The 27237-nt window shown below is 43.9% G+C and overlaps 1 protein-coding gene across 2 annotated transcripts; it reads left to right on the top strand.

Annotated features, from left to right (window-relative positions):
* Positions 1-885: 885 nt before the first annotated feature.
* LOC114657051 (lectin-like) lies at positions 886-27237 on the top strand. 2 transcript variants are annotated; one of them, XM_028808793.2, is made up of 6 exons: positions 886-973; positions 3375-3460; positions 9554-9681; positions 20353-20487; positions 20566-20677; positions 26871-27237. In XM_028808793.2, the coding sequence occupies exons 2-6, from the start codon at positions 3388-3390 to the stop codon at positions 26939-26941; spliced, it is 519 nt and encodes a 172-aa protein (XP_028664626.1). In that variant the 5' UTR covers positions 886-973; positions 3375-3387; the 3' UTR covers positions 26942-27237. The 2 variants fall into 2 exon arrangements, with proteins under 2 accessions (XP_028664626.1, XP_028664627.1); XM_028808794.2 differs by having other exon boundaries at positions 904-964.

The following is a 27237-nucleotide window of genomic DNA, read 5'->3' as shown; positions in this document are numbered from 1 at the left end:
ACGAGGGGGGCGCTCCTGTGAAGTCCTGCATTGGTGGTAAACTGGGCTGAAGTAACGACGGCCCAGTCAGCAAGCAGCACACCACGGTGGTCCCTGGGGTTGGTACAGTACAGACAGTGAGACGGGTAAGGGGGTTACAGGTAACATTAAGAAAAGAAGCTAAGAGGTTAGTTGGCGCCTCTTGTGTTAGGTCCATGTCTGCATGTCACGGGTGATCTGACAACACAATTAAAGTGCTAACCCTGGACGGATTGCCAGGCCATCACAAGACACAATCAAGGACATCGACCGAGCCAATCTGAAGTTGACAACTGGCCTAACGATCAGCCCTTTGGGATGTAGGAGGACACCCAGTGCTCTTAATGGGCAAAACCCAAGGAATGCTACACCATCATGGTGCTCAGTAAACTAGGAAACAGCAAAAAGATCAGATCCTCATCTGGCCGACCACTAAACTTTGCCATGGAGGCACTTGGACTGAGAGATCTTGCCATGCCACATGACGACAGACGCTAAGAACGCATAATGTCTTTAAGTGGGGCATGTAAGGAGAAAAACAAGAAACTCACCAAATATACAAAATGGTGAGAATTTAAAGAACCCAAGGACTGAGTGGGCTCCAAGAGTGAAAACGTTCCTCCTACAGTCTCTCCTAAAGACCAGTGCCAGAGGCAGAGCTGGAGGAAATCGACAAGATCCATGATGAAGGTGGCACAGCCTGTTGGCAAACACATGAGAGGCTGCAGGTTGTCTTCAAATGCCCCCTTGGCGTTTGCCATGTAGGAATGTATAAGTGAGCCAAGTGACAGGAATGATCGATAGCAGGGTGTGGATGTTGACATTGGGACGGGATTCCTGCTCTGCACACTCTGCCACTCCTGCCTCATCTATAAAAGCTTCCTATAATGCCAAACGGTGCCAGCTGAGAGAAAGCAAGAGGCTCCGGTGCATCCCACGTGTGACAGTGAGTGTGGTAAGAAGGTTAATCCTTGTAGTGGGGTGGGTCGGTGACAGGAGACCATAAGGTCCTCAAAGTATTTGTCTCTGTGTTGTATGTCCGGTGCTCATGGCTTCGTCTCCATTATAGATTTGTTCCTTCTTGCCAGTCCATAGACATTCTACTCATAAAGGGGCAAACAAGTGAGGCAGTTCTTTAGATCCGAGTCCATCTGTTACTCTTACCTACGTGGGGTGAGCTCTGCTGATCAGGGCAGCCCTTGTCATGTCAAAATCAGCTTCTTGTATGCATGTGAGAAGTACGGGGTGCACACCAAGTGTATCCGTGTTGTTCCTTAGTGATGGGGTCTCAACAACACCATCCACAGGCAGTCCATGAGGAGACCGCCACCAGGATTACGATACGTCACAGGCTTTAAGGTCCCTCGCAAGTAACCGACCTTAACTGTAAATAACCCGATGGTGCAGTTGGCACAAAAACCAGTCAAAGGGCAAAGTGAACGGAAATCAGAGGAAGTAGCTCTGAGTGACACCTGAGGGTCGGTGTACATGAAAGGTCCACCACTGAGGTGCACATCGCTGTCTGCTTCTCTGTGCTGTGCCAGGCTTAACACGTGGAGCTCACATGGAATCTGCTGCCAAAATCTGGGATATGCAGAGCAGCTTCAGGCGAAAACGAAAACCATTATAAAGCGAAAAGCTCCATCAGGGTGGGTTACTGGACTCTAGATGAGCCCATCACAGACAAGAGACAAAAGGTGCTGCAGGTACGGATCCCATTCTAAGTTCACTGCGTTTCGCCGTCAAGTGCCTGGCCTGCCATGAGCTCCAGTTGTCAAAATGGGCCTGTGGTGTTTGTAAAAGATTTGATTGGGAGAAACCGGCCAAGGCCTGACCTGCTTAAAATGGGCAGCCAGCAGAAAACCTGGCCACACTGCCGATGGACGTCTGCTGTCGTGATCAGGGCTGAATTTTGGGGTCTTAGAGCCTTTTTCTATTATGGAAGCCATTTTGAGTAAATGTTGTTAGGATTGTGTCCCGAGTTTCTAGGGGTCGTGACCTCGAGTTCATCAATAGACGAGATCAAAGGTCCGAGGTTGCACTAAACTTCATCTGATCTGGAGATGCCATGAGAAGTCAAGCAAAATGACCCCTTTAATCGGCTAACGACAAAGAATACAACATGTAAGCTTTCCAGGCGACTCAGGCCCCTTCTTCAGGCGAGATGTAACCCTGACCTGCAGGCAGACCCTTCGGTGTTAAACCCTGGTAGTGACTCTCGCTGGCAATGATTTTCATGTCTTGCCTGGCTTTCGAATTCCTGCCCGTATTTTAGCTGTGATTCTTGCCTCACGTTGGGGTTTCAGTTGCTTTGTTTTTATTTGATTTGTTTTGCTTTGCCATTTGCAGCTCAAAAACTTAGTTTAAGTGTTTCCTGCCAGTGGTGGCTTGTTAAAACTCTGAAATGTTTCTTGACCAAAGCATTTGAAGCAATCGTTGACACTTTTGCCCCATCCACAATGGATTTATGTACCCTAACAAGGTAACGAACGCAACAAAATAAATTCAAATATCGACATCCGATGCCTTGACCTGCACTTCATCCATCTGTGTGGGACTCAACTATAAACCTGGAGGACATTCTGCTTATTAAGGAAGAAGGGGCTGACAGTTTAGGGTTCAGACGGGTGCAAAACTGGCAGTCCTGGCTGGGCCTTGATAAAGATGTCAGCTAAGTAAAGTGGCAATAAAAGGTACTCAGCCTGCACAGGCTTGTGGGTTTTATTATTGTACAATATTGGATCACGGTGGATTTAATTTGGATCGACATGAAAAGGCTCTGTAGAGGAAAACTCCCCCCAAAAATGAGATTCTTTTTAATAGACGTTTCTTACCTCAAGCGCTTGTAGTGATGAACGTGAAAGATGTTGAACCTCATCTTTTCATGGAGACTGAAGATAACGTCCTCAACTTGAAAACTCAGTATTATGTGAATGCACTTGCTGTTTATGATGTGCGCCGATTTTTCTGGAAGGTTCTACATAGCAATGTTTTAGTAAAAACGCACGTGTTTAGCATGTTGTGAGCAAGCAACTGGACAACTGACGAGAGGATTATGCAATACGAGTGACAGGAGATTTTTTTTTGTTGCCGTGAAAGGTTTTTCATTAGAGAGCAACGAGAGAACAACACACAGCGGATGATCATCTGAATGACATCAGGTCACTGCTGGACTTTGGGGTTGGGAGCCGAGTGCCCCCCTGCACCCCTGCCTTGCTGGGTCCTTCTTTGGGCTTCACTCAGGCTATGATGGGTCTCACCCATTGACCTTTGTAGGATGTGCTTAGCTTACCTCAGTGATATTAAGTTCCTGTCCCCAAGTGAACGATGACTGATTGTCCCTTTGCTCCTTCCAGATTCCTCGTCACCATGCTCCCAGTGCTAACTTTGCTCTTGTTGTGCTTCACTCTGAAGTTCATCTCCACGGACGCCATGCCTGCAGGTAAGACACACATAAAGAACAGCAGTCGGGTCCAGTGACCGAGTAGAGCCGCCAGCCTGTCCCACTTGTCCGCCTGCCATGCCTGTTGCCAGCTGCTGTCAATGGAGCTGCAGACTGGGAGTGGGGTTGGGGGGGGTGGGATTGGTCTTCCTAAAAAATAAAAAAAATTGTATTAAGCAAGAACAGCTTTGCTGTGGTGGGTTGGCGCCCTGCCCGGGATTGGTTCCCTGCCTTGTGCCCTGTGTTGGCTGGGATTGGCTCCAGCAGACCCCTGTGACCCTGTGTTCAGATTCAGCAGGTCGGAAAATGGAGGGATGGATGGAAAACAGCTTTGGTGTTATGGGTGACAGACACCTGGTGAGGTCAAGGTTTACAATGAGAATGAAGGTCAACAAGCAAAGAATGACAAAAGGGGACATGTCACAGAAAAGAACTCCAGTTTAGACTTTCTCCAAAAACGTACCGCCAATTCACTTTATTTTCAGTCCACTTATCCGGATGAAGGTCACAATGACAAACCTCTGATTTGGGCCACCCAAGTCAACCTCTCAGAGCTCCTTCTGAGGAATTCCCAGATGTTTCCAGGCCAGTGAGATATTCAGTAATCTCTCTATGGCACCCTGGATTTGGCCTTCGGTTTTCTCCCACTGGCTTGTGATTTTTACACAAGCTGAGAAAGCCACCAAGTGGCACCCCAAATTCATGCCCACTCCACTTCGCTGGTTCCACTCTCTAGGGTCGTTTTTGTACGTCAAAGAGGCAGCAGTTTCAGTCTGCACCCGAGTTTCTGAGTGTTTGCTTCTTTTCTGTAGTGTGGCCAGCCCTGGAATGTCACCAAGTCACTCACTTTAATACCCTACTTTAGTACAACTTTCACACCTTTTAGTTTGCTAAAAATTGGGGTGTGCATTATACTGTAAGCAAGACATCATCCATCCATTTTCCAACCCGCTGAATCCAAACACAGGGTCACGGGGGTCTGCTGGAGCCAATGCAAGACATCATTTTAAAGCAATAGTTTCTCACATAAATCAATATAAAATATCTGTTGCTGCATGCAGTGCGCTGCCATCACGTGTGGCAGGGCCTTGGAGGGGGGCTTCAGGAACAGCGCACAAAGCGATGGTTTCACATAGAAATCAACATAAACCATCTGTTACTGTTTCTGTGGCCACTCTCTCTGCACATCCTGGCTACAGCACCTGTTGGGGACGTGGAGGTCACAGTGTGACACAATCTGGTTTGTACCTCTTGTCATTGTAAGTGGAGGTCCTCCCAGGCAAAAGTTACCTTAGACGCATCAGCTACACGAATGTGTTTAGCACCGCGATCCGCTGGGGGCCAATCAGGTGATGCCAGTACCTCACGTTCGTTTTCGATCTCAATCTCCAGATCACATGCACCAAAATCGGAGTCCAACAAGTCAATGTCCATTTCATTATAATATATATGTAAAACGTCATTTGCTTTGCACGTTCGCTTCACTCTCTCACCAGATGTCGAGGCCAATGTTTGCTCATCGCTACTCAGGCACACGCAGAGTTTTGAGATCAAGTCAACGAGTCTAACATTCGTAACGACATTTACAGCCGACTATTGCGCTCTCCCCTCCTGTCAAATAAAAGCCCCCCCTCAAAATCTTGAAAAGTTAAGGGTGCACATTAAATAGGAATTTCTTTTTTTCATCTGAAACTCTTAGGCTAAATCAGCATGCGCATTATATACGAGTGTGAATTATATACAAGATTTTACGGTAGTTGCAAAAAAACAAACAAGACAAGAATTTTAAAGTTCGATTTTAGCAGTACAGTTGTTGTACCGTGTCAGCCAAAATGGATGCCATAAGAAGTCAATCAAAGTGACCCCTTTAACTGGCCAAATGAACACTTTACAATATGAAACCTTTTTGGGCAACGCAGGCCCCCACTTCAGGCAACATGTAACGTCCTCGAAAACCTGAATATTGTTACATGTTCAGTTAGCCAATAAAAGGGGTCATACTGCTCGACCTCTCATAAGATTTGATATTCTACAGTAACTGTTATTATCCATCCATCCATTTTCCAACCCACTGAATCCGAACACAGGGTCACGGGGGTCTGCTGGAGCCAATCCCAGCCAACACAGGGCACAAGGCAGGGAACCAATCCCGGGCAGGGTGCCAACCCATCACAAACTGTTATTATTAATAATAATAATATCTCACTATCATTTTAGCTTCTACTGGCAGAATAAAAAAAGTGAATTTCTTAGAGTGTGGAGCAGCGGGCTGTCACTTATCTCGGTTAATATTTGGGGACGGTCATGGAGGCTTATTGCTGCCCCTTATAAAAACAGAATTGCTTTACTTTGCAAAGACAATACCTGCTTGCTGCCCTAACTTTTCATCTCCTTGTTTTAAAATGTAACAGCCAGCTAGGAGTTTTGTGAAATGTACTGTACTAGCGGAAATACCGGCATTGCCCGGGAGGAAAAGAATGTGTTTTTTTTTGTTTTTTTTTAATTGTTAGAGTAAAATATAATTAAAATAAAACACAACTTTAAAAATAAAACTAAATGAACAAACAATGAAGACTCACTAATGTGCTTGTATTGTTTACTCAAGTGCCTTGTTCTATACAATGTTTTTAGTTTTTCCATCTTTAGCCAATATAGAAAGGTTCTTAGGACTTTGTCCCCTTAAACACGCCACATAAAGTGGTCCGTGTGAGAAACACGCCATGTCCAAATCGATTCCAGCAATTTTCAATGATTGTGTAAACGTTCAGAGCGTCAAGTGGATGATAGCAGACATACGAGACCGAATCTCCAATTAGACTCTTCCAATTGAAAGTCTTTTACAATCAATTAAACGTTAAATATTTTACCTATAGAAATAAATATTATAAGTTAAATATCAAAGATATATTTGTTTTATAATTTACTTTTGATTTTGATGAGTTAATTAAATTAGTTTTTTGTTTATGAACGTATTAAAGAAAAATTCCTATTTCTTTTTTACAAAAAAATTGTAACACAAACACGTTAGCTATGATGTTGAGAAACAAATGACGTTTAGTTAATTAATAAATAAACAAAAAAAATCACAAAGAGAGCCACTGAATGCACAAAATAAATAATAATAATAATTCATTACATTTCTATAGCACTTTTCTCAGTACTCAAAGTGCTATCCACACAGGGAGGAATCAGGAAGTGAACTCACAATCGTCCACAGTCTCCTTACTGCAAAGCAGCAGCACCACCACTGCGCCACCTGTGAGGACACAAATATAGGCTGTTTGTGGTAGATGTGGTGGGCTGGCACCCTGCCTGGGGTTTGTCTCCTACCTTGCGCCCCTGTGCTGGCTGGGATTGGCTCCAGCAGACCCCCGTGACCCTGTGGTTAGGATATAGCGGGTTGGATAATGGATGGATGGATGTTTGTGGTAGATAAAAATAAAATTGCTTACTTATCTTATATATAATATAATAGATAGCCTGTTTAAATCAAAATATAATCACGGAATACATACAAAGTAGTGTAAAAATGATGGTAAAAGCAAAGACTTTTTTAAGGTTTTTTGATAGATTAATTTTTGTTTTGTGGTGTAGTAATAAGTTTTTACATACTGAAATTTTGACGACGTAAAAAAAAAGTCAATTAAATTAATATTAATATTATTAGGTTGATTTAATTCTATTACCACTACAACATTGTTACAATAAGAATAATGCAAGATGAAAATTCAGTTAACAAAAACAAACATTAAACAACAAACAAATAATACTGCGGATTTTTGATGATAAAACTGTCAGTTGCTTTTACGGAGCACACGTTCTGGATGATAACATACATACAAGAGCGCAAGATCGTTACAGTCTGCTTTGTATATAAGATAAATATATATATATTGTCACAGGCGGCTGGGGGTGGAACCCAGCCGGGATGCCCGGAAGGACAGGAGGATGGATTACGCCTCCTCCAGACCGCAAAGGGGTGACTGCCCTGGTGGCTTTGGAGACCACGCTTGGAAGCTCAACCTTATAGGGGCACGTGGTCCCCGCCAGGGGGCGCCCCAATGCCTATGGAGCCCTGGCCCTCAGCACTTCTGCCACACCCGGAAGTGCTGGGGGGAAGAAGACCAGGGACACCCAGAGTGCTTCTGGGTGCGCGGCCAGTACTTCCACCACACTGGGGAGTGCCGGCGGAGGTTAATCGGAAGTACCTGGAGCACATCTGGGTGATTATAAAAGGGGCCGCCTCCCTCCATTCGAGGGCTGGAGTCGGGAGTGGACAAGGACGGACCTCAGGTGGAGAGGAAAGGAGGCGCCTGAAGAGAGAGAGGCATTGTGTGAGAGGCCTGAACTTTGGGGGAGTTTTGGGGTTGTGTGCTTCACTGTACATAGTATTTGTGAATAAAGTGTGTGTGGTGACTTACAACGATGTCTGCCTGTCTGTGTCTGGGCCATGCTTCACAATATATATATATATATATATATATATATATATATATATATATATATATATATATATATATATATATATATACATACACTAGGGGGTTCGCCCCTGCTCACTTCGCTCACCAACCCCCCAGCCTGTTCTATACGCCAGCCACTTTGCGTCTCAGCCACTCACGTTGTGAAGAGGGGGGCTGAATGCACCCCAAGGAGATTCGGCTGCTCCTCCTAGACCCCCTCTTAAACGGTGACACAGTAGGAAACAAACAGTTTTTTTATTTTTACCTCCTCTTTGCTCAATCAGCTACTGCCGTCCCGTGTGTTCTTCATCTCGTGTGGCACTTTTAAAAGCCTGTACAGCAGCTGTCCTACTCTTTGTCTTTTATTTCCGGCCCCAGGTGTGGTTAAGTCTCTTGGCACAAAGTCTTATCTCGCAGGGAGTGAGTTCTTGATATTTTTTTAGTTTATAATTTAAAAATGGAATAAGAATCTGAAAATCTAACATCACATTAAGGTTCGATAAATTCTGAAAAGAACGACACCAAACTTATATATGTAGGTTTTAAAATAAGCCAGATTTAAAGCGTAATAGACATAAAAACGTAGCACAAATTTGTTGCACTGTTAGCCTTAGGATTTTATATGTATAGAGTAGATAATATATATATGGCTGTTCGAGTCACAAAGACAGAATGAGTCCTAAAAATAGTTGGGATGCCAACCTAGCCAACTCGATTTCATTTCAAAAGTAACAGGCGCTCGGGTGCTGGCGCTCAAACATACAGAATGCTGGCAGTCACCTCCAGTTCGCCCTCTGGTGGTCGTTCTGAGTGTCATCTGGATGATAACAGGCATACAACACCTCAAGATCACCCCCCGGCTTACCCAGAAGGGGGAGTAGGGTTGATTTCACGCTACAGTATTGTTAGACGTGTGTACCAAGTTTCATGAAAGTCACTCCAGCCATTCAGAAGTGATGCTGGAACATGAATACATTGACACGCATACTGTATATTGACTTTATTATGGAAGAGAAGGTCTGTGATATGGTTTGCATATTTTGACTTTATTATATATAGAGATTAAAAAACGCCTCACTTCAGGACACAGTTTCATAGGGCAAACGAAGATACACATTGATTGTGAACAAACAGCTTAGACGTGCAAAATGCCAAACGTATCCTTTTAATGTGTCAGGTTCAGTCAACATCTGAAAAAAAACGCAGAGTGTGAAAGCAAATCCATCGGAATCAGGAATGAACATCCGAACACTCTGCATGAGGACAGGACATTCAGCCCACTGAACTCCTCCAAAATAACATCAAGTTGAGCTGTGAAGGTCCCTCCTGTCCACCACACTCCTTGGTCACTGATTCCATGTGTCAGTGGCTCTCTACGTGACATCCTAATGTTTGTGTGAAATGTACCCCTTTACAAGTTTCCAACAGTGTCCCTGTGTCCTTGATGAATGAATCCACTGCACTAATTCCCTTCATAATTTTAAACACTTCAATCAGGTTTCCTCTTAACCTTCTTTTGTTTAATAAATGAAGTTTAGTAATGTTTTATATTTATGAAGCATCTCCAAAACTTGAACATTTCCGGAGTGCTGCTTGGACGCCTCACTTTAACGCCGTTGTTTCTTTGCAGAAGTCAGAGTTGTGATCGTGAGAAGCCAACTGTCCTTCTGCCAAGGCAGCTGTGAGAAGGGATGGGTGGTCTTTGAAGACCTATGCTACCAGTTCTTCCCTACCAAGATGTCCGAGAACGATGCTGAGGTACTGATATTTTGTGATGGGCTGTTCTGTTCTGTTTGCAGATTAATTCAAATGTGTAAAGTTAACCAGACAGGAAGAAAAGAAGCCAATGTGTGCTTGAAGTGGACAAACATCCTCAGACACGTTAACAAAGAACGTTTAGATTCATTGAGTTACGTTACAAGGTGTAAAGAGCTGCAGCAACACCCTGGTGACCCCGTATAACTGAAAACCACGCATGAAGTTGTGGATAACATTCTGTCAGGTAGGGAGCTCAGAACTGAACCGACTCAAAATGGCCGAACTCCCAGTCATGTGAGTTAAAAGCAGGAAGGGGCGGGTCCAGGAGGGTGGGTAACAGAAGTGACGTCAGTGGTGGAAGAGCCGTCAGTCTTCCGTTCTGCAGAGGGAGGATGAGAGAAGCCATTAGATCACAGCGCCCACCCCTGGCATGGCAGGTAATTACCATCACACCAAGGCCCTTAAGCTGCCTCCCACACACACACACACACACACACGCACACACACGTGTGACAATGGATAGGTTAGCAGCAATGTGGGAAAAGCAGGTATTGTATACAATGCCTTGGTAATCTATAGAATATGTGACATTTTTAGGCAAAGTGTGAAATGTCTGTGCTGCTTTAATATGGCGTTATAAATCCTACTTAGGCATTATAGAGAATGACAAACAATATTTAGGCAAAGTATGAAAAGTGAGTCATGAAAAAGCCTTTATTGATAAGACGTTTATGAAAATCCATCCATCCATCCATTACCCAACCCGCTATATCCCAACTACAGGGTGGTCTGCTGGAGCCAATCCCAGCCAACACAGGGCACAAGGCAGGGCACCAGCCCGTTTATGAAAATGAAAAAGGAAATTCAAAATAAAGTTACGGAAAAAATGACTTGTTGCAACAAGGAAGGCTAGAATGGCCAGTGCACTCAGCTGATAAATGAATATTAACCACTGACAGGGTGTATATTTAATCTGGTCATAAAATATTTTGCAAAACTGCATAATTGTGCAGCACACCTATGAAAATAATGAAAGGAAATATTGATCACTAGGCAGAAGTATTTTATATTTTGCCGGTTTGCCTTTTGGCATTGCATAGAAAACCAAGGAAGTCTTGGAAATTGTAATCGTTTCATTTTTGGCATTGTGTAGATTTCCCTGGCACTCAACACAATGCCTAACTTCACACATTGGCAGTAACGGATACGAAACACTCTTTAGTGCCATTCTGGCCAAATTAAGGAGGTCCCCCTCCCTGGGATCTTCATCATCCATTGAATGGGTCTTGCTTTTATGAATTAATAAGTTAAAAATGCGCACATGGCACACATTTCATGCGAGTCTGGAGGCTGATTTGAAAGTTGGAACATCTTCAATTTTTTTTTTAGTCATTTCATCAAAACGCCAGCTACAGTGTCGCGTGTTTGCATAGTAAACATTTGTATAACCGTGAGTCATATCCAGGGCCGGATTTACAAAGAGGCCAACCTAGGCCATTGCCTCAGGGCGCCAAAGTTTAGACAAAATTTTTTTTTTTTTTAAGTAATGTGATTTCGCTTAAATTTCATTTTTATAGTAATAAATAATAAAAAAGGGGCGCCAGAAGAATATTGCCTAGGGGCGATGAAAACTCAAATCCGGGCCTGGTCATATCTATAAGGAACGGCAATAACAGAATGCAATTCTACTATAAATGTTAGTAAGTAGCCTCCATTAAATCCACACCTCACAACATCATGGAGTCTGAACAGGCATCACAGACAGCAGATCTCAACTCGAAAGCTCTAAAAATGGTGACGGCTGATGTGCTGATGGAAGCTGTTGATTGTGGAAGGTCTGTGAGCTCCAATCTGTTAAACATAACCTTTCTGAAAGACACAGAGCTAAACACTCGGTGAAAGCCTCAAGCTAAAGCTGTTGGTCGCTTCAGACCAGGATGAGTAAGCAGGACTGGAGCTCCGATGATAAATGACAACGTCAGCGAAATGTGGGATTATTAATACCTGCAGACAACGCAGCCGTGAGGTTATTTTAGTGTAATGTAAATCCCGAGGAAACATTGGTTTGTTCTTGGGCTTACAGTGCCACACTCACATACCTCAGTAACACTTTAGTTTAGGGACTCCTTAACTGTCGGGCGTCAAGACCTTAACAAAGCCCTCTTTAGGTCAGAATTAGAACATCAGAACAATCTGGATGAGAAGAAGCCATTCAGCCCACCAAAGCTCACCAGTGCTGTCTACTTAACTCCTCCAAAGTGACACCAAGTCGAGTTTTGGTGGTCCCCTCAGTCCTGCTGCCCACCGCACTACTTAGTAATTCGGTTTTTCCTCCCTGTGCAGTGTGGTGTTTGATATGCTGCTAGAATTACGTCTGAATATGAAGGCTTCACCTGCCTTACACTGAAGGATGTGATATCAAGAGAAATGTGTCCCCCCGAAGCCACTTCTGACCGCTCCAAAGTGACGTTATTTTAGTAGGCCATGTGATGCAGATGAATGCACATTTACTGATGCTTTGTAGGCATCGTTAACACCATCTGGTTACATTAAGAGTCTTCTTCTTTCGGCTGCTCCAGTTAGTGGTTGGCACAGCGGATCATCTTGTTCCATATCTCTCTGTACTCGTCATCTTGCTCTGTTACACACACCACCTGCATGTCCTCTCTCATCACATCCATAAACCTTCTCTTAGGCCTTCCTCTTCTCCTCTTACCTGGCAGCTCTATCCTTAGTACCCTTCTCTCAATATACCCACCATCCCTCCAAACCAACGCCATCTCGCCTCTCTGACTTTGTCTCCAAACTATCTAACCTGAGCTGACCCTCTAATGTCCTCATTTCTAATCCTATCCATCCTTGTCACACCCAATGCAAATTACATTAAGAGTAAATGAGTCATTTACCCATAATTCCTTTCCTCTTACATTCACTTCTATATGAGAGATTTTTTTTACTATTTTTAAAACTTTACTTTTTCACTCCCCTCACGCAGCAGAAGTCAGCTGGCGTACCAGGGGTTCACACGTGGGCCTAACTTGTACTGGAGGCCCGTTTTGTCGTCAGGGTGGAAGCTGAAGTAACGTCACTCAAGCTAAGGCTTTAAATAGTAAGCTACTCTGTGACTCCAGTTGCACAGAATGTTTCCCTGACAAGACCAGTTCAAAAATTCAATGGGAGACTTTGCAGTTTCCAAAATGTGGACGGCATGCCATATTCGAAATATCCCAACAAATTTCCTTGAAGAATAAACGTATCATATTTCAACAAAATGGGCGGCACAGTGGCACAGTGGTAGCGCTGCTGCCTCGCAGTAAGGAGACCTGGGTTCGCTTCCCGGGTCCTCACTGCGTGGAGTTTGCATGTTCTCCCCGTGTCTGCGTGGGTTTCCTCCCACAGTCCAAAGACATGCAGGTTAGGTGGATTGGCCATCCTAAATTGTCCCTGGTGTGTGCTTTGTTTATGGGTGTGTGTGGGCTGGCGCCCTGCCCGGGATTTGTTCCTGCCTTGCGCCCTGTGTTGGCTGGGATTGGCTCCAGCAGACCCCTGTGACCCTGTAGTTAGGATATAGCAGGTTGGATAATGGATGGATGGTTGGATTTCAACAAAATCGTCCCACTGTGCGCCGAGTTGTTTCATGTGGACAGACAGATAGACGTGATAATGACGGCAGGGTGAACTTTATTATGTGAACTCAGCTAAAAAACATGTGAATTAGGATTCAGAAGATTTGAAGAGTCCAGTGAAAGAAATGAAAAACTGGAAGTTCTCTTTGATGCTTTACGAGAGAGCCCATGTGATTTAGTTGGTGTTCATGAGGTCACAAAGTCAAAGCCTGAACACCTTGTTGTGGGTGGGCTGTTTGTGTAGCCTGTGACGGACCCTCGGAGTTACATGCTCATCTGGCAGATCAAGGCTGCACACGGCTAAATGAGCGCACGTGGCCCCGTGTTGAAGTCCTCTTCTGAACTTCTGCCCAAGGACTTGTTTGTCTTCATCTGCATGCAGATAAACACCGCAGCCTGTGGCCATGCCTTGAAGTGTGTATTCTTGTTGTGTTAGCCCTCAAGGTGCTTCTCTATAATGTGCAGACGGGGAGTTGCCTGGCATCACCTCTAAAAGCTAACAATGAGTCAGAGACACTGAAGCTCTCAAATTAAGAAGACGTAACTGCAGACGACACGATGTGGGAGGAAGCACCGGGATGCAGAGGTCAGCCGTGCTCCAGGGGCCTGAGATGTTCTCACCAACTTTGTGTGCGTTTTCTCTGCTTACTCCTGCTTCCACACTGCACTGATTGTCAGCTTTAAAGGGGGAAGCACTTCAGACTGAAACTGAAGTCAATCGGACTCCCGCAGTCACCTTATGAATCCCTCAGCTCTCATTTGCCAGGCTGAAAAATTGTGCTTATTGTCAGGATTCGGACCTCAGTAGTACCTGGAAGGGAATCTACCAATGGAGGATGAAACGCCTACTGGTGTGCTGCTCCTGTGCATCAAGAAGACAGACCACAGGGGTCCGCAATCGAAAGTGCGACCTGAAAACAGAATCGGGCCAGAAACGGACTGGTGAGACTCGGCTGAAGAAGTATTCAGATTGGCCTGTGAAGATGTGGTTGTCAGCTTGGAAAACGTGAAGGTTAAGCAAGGAACTGAAGCCAAGAAGGAAGAAGAGCGTGTGTCCGGTCAAGAGCCGCTTTTGAACTGTAGGTCCTCCTGCACTAAGCAGTTTTTCGGCTTTCATGTTAATATTTGCATGAAAACTTAAACTAAGCAGCTTTTTAGTTTCTACTGTGGGTTTGGAAAACAACTGAGATGTGTGATTGCTCAAGTATTTGAAATAATTAACACATTTCTTATTCTCACAATGATTTTTAGATAATAGTAAGTGTAAAGCTTGGCATACGTGTCATTTCAAATAAGTACACATTAACTACGCGATACATGTACACTGTAGTTAAATGTGTTACAGGGTGTTCAGATATAAAAAGAAACAATTTATTCAAAAACTTCAGAATGGAAAGTCCAGAGCAGGACAAACAGTTAAGCAAGAAGAAGGAGGATCACAACAATTAAAAGCACAAACTTCTGACACCAGCAGAATGAAATGTCAAAGATCATCCTGAAGACAGACAGGTAGGTCTGAATCTGCGTCACTGTGGCTGAACTCTTGTAAGAAGTTTATTTTCTTTGTTTCTTATTGTATGTTTTGCATTTAGTATTCTACCTTTGCATATTATTTTACACATTAATAAATAAGATAAGCTCTGTTTAACATAGATTTGTTCCAGATTCATACTCGGAGGTTTGGGGGCTTCATTGGTGGGCTAAGCAGAGTTTGAGATGCTAAACACAAGTCTGTGAGACAAAGGCCTCCAACGGGTAACCAAACCTTTCAGAGTTTCAACATCAGGCCCCGAGAGCAGAAATCTGGAATTACAGGGTGACCCTTAAGGACCCTAAAGTCACCACGGCCTCCACATCTCACACCCGTTAGCTCGAGGAAGAGAGACAGATAACCTGGGTGTCCCCCCCAGACCCAGATCTAGACACAGCCAAGTCCAAAGCACACACCTCTACACGTCCCTGGCACTTGGAGGGTGCTGGCCTGCTACTTGAGAGGTCTCCCCAGGATAGATTTACGCTTCTCTGGCCTGAAACTTCCTAGATTTTTGGGGACATTTCTCCCTTCCACCCACAGCTCTAGGACCAACCACTTTGTGAGATTACAGGACAGAGGATGGCTCTTCTGTTTTTAGGTGTGTCCACTTAAAATGTGAAATAACTGAATGTCATCATCTCATCTGTCTGTCTGTCTGCACAAAACAACCCAACTCCCATTGAACCTTGGTTCACTCCTTCTTCAAGTTCATATTTTTTAAATATGTAAGGTAGAATGCACTAAACCAATTTCTGAAATTTTAAAATCTTTATTTAAAAGAATTTTTAGAATCATTCGTCTCAGAACCAAGAAACATTTTGTGCAACCATATCAGAACTACGGCCCAGCAATTATGTTTTCAAACTGACGCTGCTTATTTCAACTGGTGTGTTCTCCTCTTTTACACGTCTGATGGCCGCTCCTGATGCTCAGTGCCAGTTCTTAAAAGGCCAGGGGAGTCCTATGTGTGGCTGTGAACTTGCTGCCACCTTCAGTGCGGGCGCCCCGGTGGACCTTAATGGCGATTTTAAGTCTCCGTTGGGCATTACTTTAAAAAAAGATTTATGTTGAAGAAATGTGAATTACAAAAAGTTGTAGACCCTCTTGAGCAGGGGTGTCGAACTCCAGGCCTGAAGGGCTGCAGTGGCTGCAGGTTTTCATTCTAACCCTTTTCCTAATCAGTGACCAGTTTTCACTGCTAATGAACTCCTTTTCCCTTCATTTTACCAGCCCTATTCTATTTTGAAGGATTCAGTCCTCTGAATTTATTCCTTTCTTCATGAAATGACAGCCAAGCAGAAATGAAATGTGAAATGAGTTGACAGGTGACCAGCTAAACTGGGATTTCAAATTCCAACCAATTTCACTCAAACCAATCTCTTAATGAGAAGCCAATTCTTGCTGTTAATTAAACCCGTTATTTAATTCCATGGCGTGTTGCTGCTCTCATCCTGCCATAACAGACATCTCCAAAACTGTTGATTTTTCTATTTTTTTCTAAGAACACCGTCAAGATGTTTTGGTGACCTGAGCAGATCAGCCTTACTGAGACCATCACCTTTCTTTTATTTTCAGATATTGTGTGAATGGCACAGGTGAGCTGGTCATGTGGCGACTCGTTGTGTGTCTCATTATTGTTTGGCTACTAATTAAGGAAAAAGAGACAACTAAGGGGTCTGAGTCACGTTAATTAAAACTAATGCAAAAGGAGTGAATTAGCAGCCAGAACTGGTCACTAATGAAGAAGATAGTTAGAATGAAAACCTGCAGCCACAGCGGCCCTCCAGGACTGGAGTTCGACACCCGTGCCCTACAGCAACAGTTAGGAACAGGACATCAGTTAATGCCACTTTGGAATAACTCGATTTGGTCTCTGCTTTCTAGTCAAGCTAGTACAAGTCACCTTGAGCTCAGTTATTAGCCACTATGATCCGCTAAAATAATAATAAAAGTGTGGATTTTATGCAGTCTACTCTTAGATGTAATTACAGCCTATTATCACTGTTATTGTTCATGAAGTCTCATTGTTATAAAAATAACTCTATTAACCAAATGCGGTATTTCTAACAAAATGTTAAATTCTGGACCCAGCGCCTGATAGTCTTGCCACATGGACGACTCGCTTTAATTTGAATTTCTCTGTCAGTCTGTGCCTCCCCATTGACTTTCAGTACATTCAGTGGGAAACGCTGCTGTCTGCTGCCACCTTGTGTACACCTCACCTCTTCAGAATGCGCCAGCTAGCAACGGTTTGTAATTCTTGGGTCACTGCAAGTGCCGTTCACAGTCAGGTTCAGAAAATGGCATTATGAGCAACAGACCGAGATAATGAATGGAAGGAGCAAACTGGGCCTGCTGTCCTGCTAGTCTGCCTGTGTGTTTGTGGAAGTAGGCCACACTGTGAAGCAGTCCGAAAGGCTCCTGCCCAGTCCTGAGGAGCAGGCGCTACTTTATTTAGCTCAGCTCCCTGACTGAAGGACACACTCACACAACACACGATGAAGCCCCTCTCATGGTGCCAGTGTGTGGTTCTAGCAGGTTAGTTGTAAGGCCTTTGGCTTCTGTAGAGAGGACTTCAGCTCTAAATGTCAGAAACTCCTGATGTGACAGTGAGGCCAACAGTAAAATGACGCAGAGCCTAAACATGTCGGTGGGAATCAACCGTAGAGTGGACACCAGTCCATCACAGGAGGAAGACCAGCACAGACTAATAGAAGGTCCATTTAGAGCAGCAGTTCTCAAACTGGGGTCCGCAGTCCCAGAAGCGGTTTCGGTGGGACCGTGAGAAATGATTGCATATTTATACTATTTATATTTTTATAATTATTAACCTTTACCATCCGAGGGGAAGTAAGTGACTGAGCTCCGTTGTTACCCCCACCACCTTGACCCGACCCCTAATCCACTGTTCCGTTATTCGCTGCCACTGCATTGTTTTCCTACCGTTATCGCTCGGCACAAACCAGCCCTTATTATTTTTATCATAATCAAAAATTATCGATTCTTTCGTAGAATCAAAACACTCACGAACAGGTTTTGTATATTTTAGAAGCAAATAAGAGCACTAAAGGTGGATACAGATAATCAACAAACAACATATTTTACATTTTTTGTGTTGTTAAGTGGTGAAATTGCCTGCTCAATGCAAATGGTTAAGGCAAAGCAGATGCATCCATCCCATTAAAATTTTAACTTAAATTTAATATCTAAGATGTACGTAATATTTTCTGAATAAATAATTGTTTGGGGCGGCACGGTGGCGCAGTGGGTAGCGCTGCTGCCTCACAGTTGGGTGATCTGGGGACCTGGGTTCACTTCCCGGGTCCTCCCTGCGTGGAGTTTGCATGTTCTCCCCGTGTCTGCGTGGGTTTCCTCCCACAGTCCAAAGACATGCTGGTTAGGTGGATTGGCGATTCTAAATTGGCCCTAGTGTGTGCTTGGTGTGTGGGTGTGTTTGTGTGTGTCCTGCGGTGGGTTGGCACCCTGCCCAGGATTGGTTCCTGCCTTGTGCCCAGTGTTGGCTGGAATTGGCTCCAGCAGACCCCCGTGACCCTGTGTTCGGATTCAGCGGGTTGGTAAATGGATGGATGGATAATTGTTTGTCAAAAAATGTTTTATTCACAGTAGCCTGTACCTGTGCAGTGCCGCGCAGTGGGTATATGGCACCCTTGTGCAAAGTGTTTCCATCAATCCATCCATTTGCCAACCCTCTGAATCCAAACACAGGGTCACGGGGGTCTGCTGGAGCCAATCCCAGCCAACACAGGGCACAAGGCGGGAACCAATCCCAGGCAGGGTGCCAACCCACCGCAGGACACACACAAACACACCAAGCACACACTAGGGCCAATGTAGAATCACCAATCCACTTAACCTGCATGTCTTTGGACTGTGGGAGGAAACCCACGCAGACACGGGGAGAACATGCAAACTCCACACAGGGAGGACCCGGGAAGCGAACCCGGGTCTCCTAACTGCGAGGCAGCAGCGCTACCACTGCGCCACCGTGCTGCCCGCAAAGTATTTGGCGCCCCCAATTTTCTTGAAATAATATTGATTTTTTAATTTTTAATAAAAGAGTCCGCGAGCCATCGAACAATTTTTAAAGGGACCGCCACGCAAGAAATTCTAAAGAAGTTTGAGAACCGCTGATTTAGAGTCACCACACAAGCAAACCTGCTAATCATTGGCCTATGGGAGGACACGGGAGAACATGGAGGAAACCCACACAGAAAGTCAGACCCCCAAATTTGTATTCTTTACTGTTATTTATTATAGAGCACAAGTGAGTGTTTAAACTCGTTTGACTGAAGATACAGAAGTGATGAATGTGAACCTCCCTGTCCTTAAATGATCTGGTGGCTGTTGTGCCACAAAGTGTCACATACTGTAGACAGCAGCAATGCCACAACAAGAAAGCCCCACTGGAAAAGAAAAGAGAAGAACATAATGCAAAAAAAAAAACAAAACACAAACACACACCGCATCCACTTTATGAGGTCCACCAATCGAGTGCTACGTTGACCACTTTACCCTCCAGATCAGCCTGAATTCAAAGAAGAACTGGATATGACTCTTAGGGAGTCTGCTCTGCACCTCCTCACTATTACTAGATGGCTACTGTTTTAGTGGCAAACCGCTCATTCCACTTCACCCCAAAGGCGCTCTACTGCGCTGAGATCTGGGGATTATACAGGCCGGTGGAGTAAAGTGACATAACCGTCTTGACATGATGTGCGTTTTGTAATACAACACATTCCCATTTTAAAAAAGGCTCGACTGTGGCCACAAAGGGAAGGTCAGCAACGATACTTAGGTACACTGTGGCATTCAGATGGTGCACAATTGTTATTAAGGCTGATTTATACTTCAGCATCGAGCCAATGGCGTAGCTACACCATAACCCATGTAGTCTTCAGCATAGCTACGGCACAACTTGACGAACACCTTCTCAAAAATGAGATTAGGCGTCACGTGAAAGTGGACCCTAGGCAGACCCCAGCGACTCTGATTGGCCAGTCCAGTAAGTAATTCATTCCTGAAATGTGTTGCCATTTGTCTTCTGCTAATCTCAATTACACACGGAGCAGACTGAGAAAAGACTGGTTGTAAAGGTTAGAAACTATGCAGACTTGTATGATGCTTCACCACAACACTACAAAGACAATCAGATGGCAGCCAATTCATGACACAGAATTTCAGGCTAACATCATCACCGTTACGCACTGCACTCCAGGATCTGGCGTGTGCCTTAAAGGCCCCCCTAATGCAGCCCCTCACTGATATGGCTGTGTGACATCAGCATCTCCAGCCCTTACAAGATGAAGCCTTTGAAATGAGCACACAGCTTGTTTTGGTCAAGCTGGGGGTTCCAGGGTGTTTCCAGGTAAAGCAGTTTAGCAGTGTTAGTCAATGTCCAGTGTACTTCAATTAAAGAACACATACCTGTTAGGTTTGTCAAATTCCGACAAAACCGCAACTTTAACACAAATCCTTCCTGTCACCCTGTAGAAGTTCTGCGTCAGCCTCGGTGGACACCTGGCTTCGGTGCACAGCGCTGATGGTAACCAGTTTGTCAACAGCCTCATTCGAAGTATTGACATGAGTGGTCCCGTCACCTGGCTTGGAGGCTGCGCCTGTGAGAAGGTAAACTGGTTTGAGGTCCGGGTATCCACTGTATGCGTATGAAAAGAACAGCAGTTTACAGTAATCTTTGTTCCATAGGTGGGGAACTGGAAATGGACTGACGGATCCAAGTGGGATTATTCAAACTGGAATCCTGGAGAACCTAACAATTTATATAATAAAGACAGGTGTCTTCAAACTAACTGGAGAGGTAATTCCCATTAGGATATGGAATGTAAAGTGTCTCCCACTGTCTTTGGGCAAGGCTCTTGTTTTTTCTTTCCATTAACTTGTGACGTTTAGAAAAACCACTGCATAGATTTGACACGAGTCTCTAAATACTGGCCTGGCCTGACATGACACAGAGTCCTACGTTCAGAGGTGAAGGGCAAGTCCTTGTCTATGGATCACTCAGGTGCCACCATGCTAAGCTACAGCGTACCACTGTTTCAGTTTTTGGGTGCATCTAATCATCTGCCACATATGCTAATTATTACAGTTACATGTATGCCTGTCAGCCAATCAGGACTCACGTAAAGGTCAGGTCATCATTGTAACACTGCTCCATTAAGGTCTGCAGTGTCAAAATACATCCTGCGGTCGCACCGGGACGCATCTTCAGTGATGTATCCTGGGGACATTGGCCGTTTCGGGTGTCGCAACATCAGACACCCTCACCCTGGCAACCCAGCTGGCGATGATCACTCCCTGACTTGCGTCCCAGTAGCTAAAGTCCACAGATCACTCCTCTTTATCCAGTCATTATGATTCAGAAATGCATTTATCACAAGTCACTAGTTGCTTGTCATCAGGATGATTTTATGGTTTACCTCACATGACACTATTTTGTGATCTGATTATGAGAACATTTACTCCTTAAAAATGATAGATAGATAGATAGATAGATAGATAGATAGATAGATAGATAGATAGATAGATAGATAGATAGATAGATAGATAGATAGATAGATAGATATGAGAGGCACTATATAATAGATAGATAGATAGATAGATAGATAGATAGATAGATAGATAGATAGATAGATAGATAGATAGATAGATAGATAGATAGATATGAGAGGCACTATATAATAGATACATAGATAGATAGATAGATAGATAGATAGATAGATAGATAGATAGATAGATAGATAGATAGATAGATAGATAGATAGATATAAGAGGCACTATATAATAGATAGATAGATAGATAGATAGATAGATAGATAGATAGATAGATAGATAGATAGATAGATAGATAGATATGAGAGGCACTATATAATAGATAGATAGATAGATAGATAGATAGATAGATAGATAGATAGATAGATAGATAGATAGATAGATATGAGAGGCACTATATAATAGATAGATAGATAGATAGATAGATAGATAGATAGATAGATAGATAGATAGATAGATAGATAGATAGATAGATAGATAGATAGATAGATAGATAGATAGATAGATAGATACTTTATTAATCCCAAGGGGAAATTCACATACTCCAGCAGCAGCATACTGATAAAAAAAAAATTCTTACATTAAAGAGTGATAACAATGCGAGTATAACAGACAATAACTTTATATAATGTTAACATTTACCCCCCCGGTGGAATTGAAGAGTTGCATAGTGTGGGGGTGGAACGATCTCCTCAGTCTGTCAGTGGAGCTTGAAGGGAAACACAACAGTAAGGAATTACAGTACAGCCGTGAAAAATGAAGCCCCTCAATCTACACTCGGGGGGCACAGCAGTCAGCCCGAGACCCTCACAGTCTTAGGTTCCAATTCTGTCTCCGTAGGCTTTCCCTCTCCTCCCACATCAAGTCATTGTGTGTCTCAGTTTAGGGCAGAGTGTACTTTTCAGTCATTGGCCACCCCGGGACTAAATTTAGTAGATTTAGTAGACGGTGACAGCAGTCTGTCGCTGAAGCTGCTCCTCTGTCTGGAGATTCTCCTGTTTGGTGGATGCAGTGGATTCTCCATGATTGACAGGAGTCTGCTCAGCGCCCGTCGCTCTGCCACAGATGTCAGACTGTCCAGCTCCATGCCTACAATAGAGCCTGCCTTCCTCACCAGTTTGTCCAGGCGTGAGGCGTCCCTCTTCTTTATGCTGCCTCCCCAGCACACCACCGCGTAGAAGAGGGCGCAAATATATAAGCAAAGTTCAAAACATAACACATAAAATGCCCATTTTAACATGTTAAAGACATGTTTTAGTGCATATGTTCTAAGAATTTTATGGAAAAAACAGTGTTTTGTATACTCATCCATCCAGCTTCCAAATCTGCTTATCCTGAGCTGGAACCCATCCCAGCAGGCATAGAGCACAAAGCAGGAATGTCACCTGGCTGAGGCGCCAGTGCACCACAGTGTGAGCTCACCTGCACACTAACGCAGTGTAAGAAAGACCAAGATAAAGCATAAAGGCTTGGGGCACTTTTGTGATCCCCATATAGTCACAAGGAAACAAAAAAACGATAAAACAGCAATCAAACATGTTTGGACCGGAGTCCAAGATAAGATTACCATGATGTGGAGTAGGAGGAGTTTACATGGGATCCAGGCAGGAAGAGGCGGGTCCAGGACGGTGTACGACGGAAGTGACATCAGAGGTGGGACAGGTGTCAGTCTTCCATTCTTCCAGTGGCAGCGTAGTGCGTGTTGCTCAAGTGTGCAGATAGCAATTTCATTTCACGGCGTACAGGTGACAATAAATCTGAAATGAAATGAAAAACAAAGCTTTAGGTTTTTTGAAAACAGAGACACTATTGTACACCTGCCTATTGTTACCAAGCGCAGTGGAGATAAGCCATGATGAAACAGAGTTAGTTGCTATTCAGAACATGGCAGAAAGAGAATGACTGAGGATGGCGTGACCAACCTTTACTGATCCCTGAAGTCCATTTTACAATGAGGCTGTTCTAGTTTAAGGCTTTCTAACATCATGATTTGTAGTAATTTTAAATGAATTCTGCATGAATCAACTACGAATCGTCTTTATAACATTATACTGTCACAAGTGCCGTATCCAGTAATAATATGGGGACTTGCAGCGACATCTGTGAACCCCAACGCTCAACCCACCCACCCCACTATTGCAGAAGCTTTCTCTGGTCCATGGACTCAGTTTTTCAACAAGTCGTCAAGTTTATTAATACAGGATTAAGCATCTGGTCATGAAACTACACTAAAGTCTGAAGTAGACTTCATGGTTAAAGTCCAGCAAGGAATTACTGCAACAATGGAATCAAATGACAAAGCTAAAGAACAAGTTTTTGACTCATGAAACAAACGGATAGCAATCAGCGAGGTAGTGCAGGTGACAAAGGGGACATTTGTAGTTAGTCCAGTAATGACACCAACATTTAAAGAACAAATAAATACTCGCCTTCTTACCTTAACCAATTATGCAAATATACTTGGGCCATACGAGGTACTTCTAGCTTTTATATACAAGACTTTGGGTTTTGAGTGGTTTGGGCATTTCAGGCACCCATGAACACTTTCAGAGGGACGTCTGTGTGTCAGGATATGCGTCTGTGCACACGACAACTCAAAACAAAAACCACTCAATCCAAGTGAAAGTTGGCAATTTAACTACACTGGAAAATGTGCAGAGGCTTTAGAGAAACAAATTTATGAAAAATAAATCACAGCCACTCCAATTGGTGATGAGCTCTGAGCACGTACACCCACTGCACTCCCTCGAGGTGACACTGACTTTACTTCTTCTTCTTCTTCTTTCAGCTGCTCCCGTTAGGGGTTGCCACAGAAGATCATCTTCTTCCATATCTTTCTGTCCTCGTCATCTTGTTCTATTACACCCATCACCTGCATGTCCTCTCTCACCACATCCATACACCTTCTCTTCGGCCTTCCTCTTTTCCTCTTCCCTGCCAGCTCTATCCTTAGCACCCTTCTCAATCCTCTGCACATGTCCAAACCAACGCAATCTCACCTCTCTGACTTTGTCTCCCAACCATCTCACCTGAGCCAATCCTCTAATGTCCTCATTTCTAATCCTGTCCATCCTCATTATGCCCAATGCAAATCTTAGCATCTTTAACTCTGCCACCTAAAGCTCTGTCTCCTGCTTTCTGGTCAGTGCCACCGTCTCCAGCCCATATAACATAGCTGGTCTCAATACTGTCCTATAGACCTCCCTTTTCACTCTTGCTGATACCCGTCTGTCACAAATCACTCCTGACACTCTTCTCCACCCATTCCACCTTGCCTGCACTCTCTTCTTCACCTCACACTTCCCATTACTCTGTACTGTTGATCCCAAGTATTTAAACTCATCCATCTTCACCAACTCTACTCCCTGCATCCTCACCATTCCACTGACCTCCCTCTCATTCACACACATGTATTCTGTCTTGTTCCTACTGACCTTCATTTCTCTCCGCTCCTCCTCATATCTCCACCTCTCCAGGGTCTCCTCAACCTGCTCCCTACTATCGCTACAGATCACAATGTCATCAGCAAACATCACAGTCCACGGGGACTCCTGTCTAATCTCGTCTGTCATCCTGTCCATCACCATTGCAAATAAGAAAGGACTCAGAGTCGATCCCTGATGTAATCCGTCACTCCTACTGCAGACCTCACCACAGTCACACTTCCCTCGTACATATCCTGTACAACTCTTACTTACTTCTCTGCCACTCCCGACTTCCTCATACAATACCACAGCTCCTCTCGAGGACCCCTGTCATATGCTTTCTCCAGGTCCACAAAGACGCAATGCAACTCCTTCTGGCCTTCTCTAAACTTCTCCATCAACATCCTCAGAGCAAACATCTCATCTGTAGTGCTCTTTCTTGGCATGAAACCACACTGCTGCTCACTAATCATCACCTCACTTCTTAACCGAGCTCCACTACTCTTTCCTATAACTTTACTACAAAAATAAAATCTTTAATAGAGCTGAGGAGTATTTGTCTTTCAACAACAGGAAAGTGATAAGCAGGTCAGGCTATTATTACAGTCACATGCTGTTTGTACCCTTTGTTTGCTCTTTTATTTTAACCTTCAGCTAATGCAAAACACAAACGACCCCACAAATAATAGAAGCCAAATCTCTCACGTGGATTTTATTTTACAGAGATAAAGACTGTGCAGTTTTGTCTTATTTCCCCTACAAGCCCCTCAACTGGGGCACTGGATGCTCACCTGAGTACCACCTCTCCTCGGTGCCCTGGCACTTTCCTCTGCCCCATCACCTCCTTCTGGACCTTTCTGTCTAACAGTCTTTGTATGATCCAGTATACTGGCACCCATTTTCATGTCATGGACCTTTCTGCTGTTCGTGACACTTCTGTCCTATGGAGGTCCTATGGTCTGAGTACCACTGCCGTTAGGTAACACTGGTCTCTAGCTGAAACGTTTCAGATACCCCATCTTCTTAAACTCTCTGTTTCAGATTAACAGGTCACTCAGTTTGGCCACGCGTTACATATTTGGTCAGAGACTGAGTGGCCGCTGATCCGTTATGAAGGACTCTCCTAATCCTTTGGGCATTTTTATGTCATCGTAGTCATTTAGTTCCTGCCTTGCTGGCTAAACTGCTGCCCACTCTCATGGCTGTCCCTACTCCTTCTTCTTGGCCTCTCTTCAGTGTTGGGGTAGGGGTTCCTTTATCTATTTTATTTCATTCTTGTATAACTTGTGGAACTCAATTAGTAAAAATATTATAAGCACATAAAAAAGGACTCAGCAGAGAAGGGAGGGGAGCAGATGGTATGAACAGCCAAGGATGGTGCTGAGCTGAAGGACCTCTGCCAGCTGTGTGCCAGTGCTGTGTCATGCACTAATATCACAGGTAATTCCTCCTTTATTCTGGGTGAAGTGTTTTGCATGCAAATGAAGCATCTCCGCAAAAACAGAATAATAAATAAGGATTTATTTTTTATTAACAACAAGTCTCTTAGCATGCTTTCATGCTAGTTTGAATTAAATCTCTGATATATTCATCATATAAGACTGCCGCACTCACTACTCATGGCAGCGGAGTGCAGTGATGTGTTGATTACCTCTTACATGTAAGAATTTCATTGGACCCTGTAAACGTGACACTAAGGACCCCACTTCTCTTTCTTTCCAAGACACTGGCACTTTTACAAGTGTGAAAGTAGGCACAGCGCCCCAGTGGCTAACTGACAGAGCAAACCTCTGAAATCTGCTTACTGAGATCTCAGACGGCTAAAGTTAAAATGTAGTGAGAAACAGGTGGGCCTGGAAGGTCTGAAGAAGGAGAAAGCCCTACGTTAAGAAGAATGCCAGCACAAATATCAGTTTGTAGACCCCAACAGTGTCAAAGGAGCAGACATTTTCAGCCTGGGTAGGGCTGGGATTGATTTTAGTCCATCTTAACCGCATGTCTTCTGCTCTCTTTCAGTTCCAGAAGGCTGGAATGATGCAGAATGTGCAATAAACCTGCCATTTGTCTGTGTGAAGAACATTGACTGATTGTGGAAACAGGCGAGCAAACCTGCATCACACTTCTGAAATCCATAAAGATAAATATTAAATGCATCTGTTAGTCAAGCTGTTATTTTTTCTATAATTGCTCTCTTTCTAATACACACTGTACAGAGGGGAAGATGGCATTGGCATCCTCATCACCCTTTAATGTCTACAAGAAAACTATGAAGGAATATTTTGGACAAAACTAAATAAATGTTTAAATAAACAAATGTTTTGTGAAATGTGATAATAAAATACAATAAATAAATGAGCATAAATAATAAAATGTGTCATTAAAT

Source organism: Erpetoichthys calabaricus, chromosome 9 (genome assembly GCF_900747795.2).
Source record: "Erpetoichthys calabaricus chromosome 9, fErpCal1.3, whole genome shotgun sequence".
NCBI classification, from domain to species: domain Eukaryota; kingdom Metazoa; phylum Chordata; class Cladistia; order Polypteriformes; family Polypteridae; genus Erpetoichthys; species Erpetoichthys calabaricus.
The sequence above is the reverse complement of the archived record's forward strand: the minus strand, read 5'-3'. Positions and strand labels throughout refer to the sequence as shown.

Bases quoted from the DNA above. Each gene is read 5' to 3' on its own strand.
- LOC114657051 (XM_028808793.2), top strand. From the start codon at position 3,388: ATGCTCCCAGTGCTAACTTTGCTCTTGTTGTGCTTCACTCTGAAGTTC. The intron at 3,461-9,553 runs GTAAGACACACA...GTTTCTTTGCAG, and splicing joins CACGGACGCCATGCCTGCAG to AAGTCAGAGTTGTGATCGTG. The intron at 9,682-20,352 runs GTACTGATATTT...GTCACCCTGTAG, and splicing joins TGTCCGAGAACGATGCTGAG to AAGTTCTGCGTCAGCCTCGG.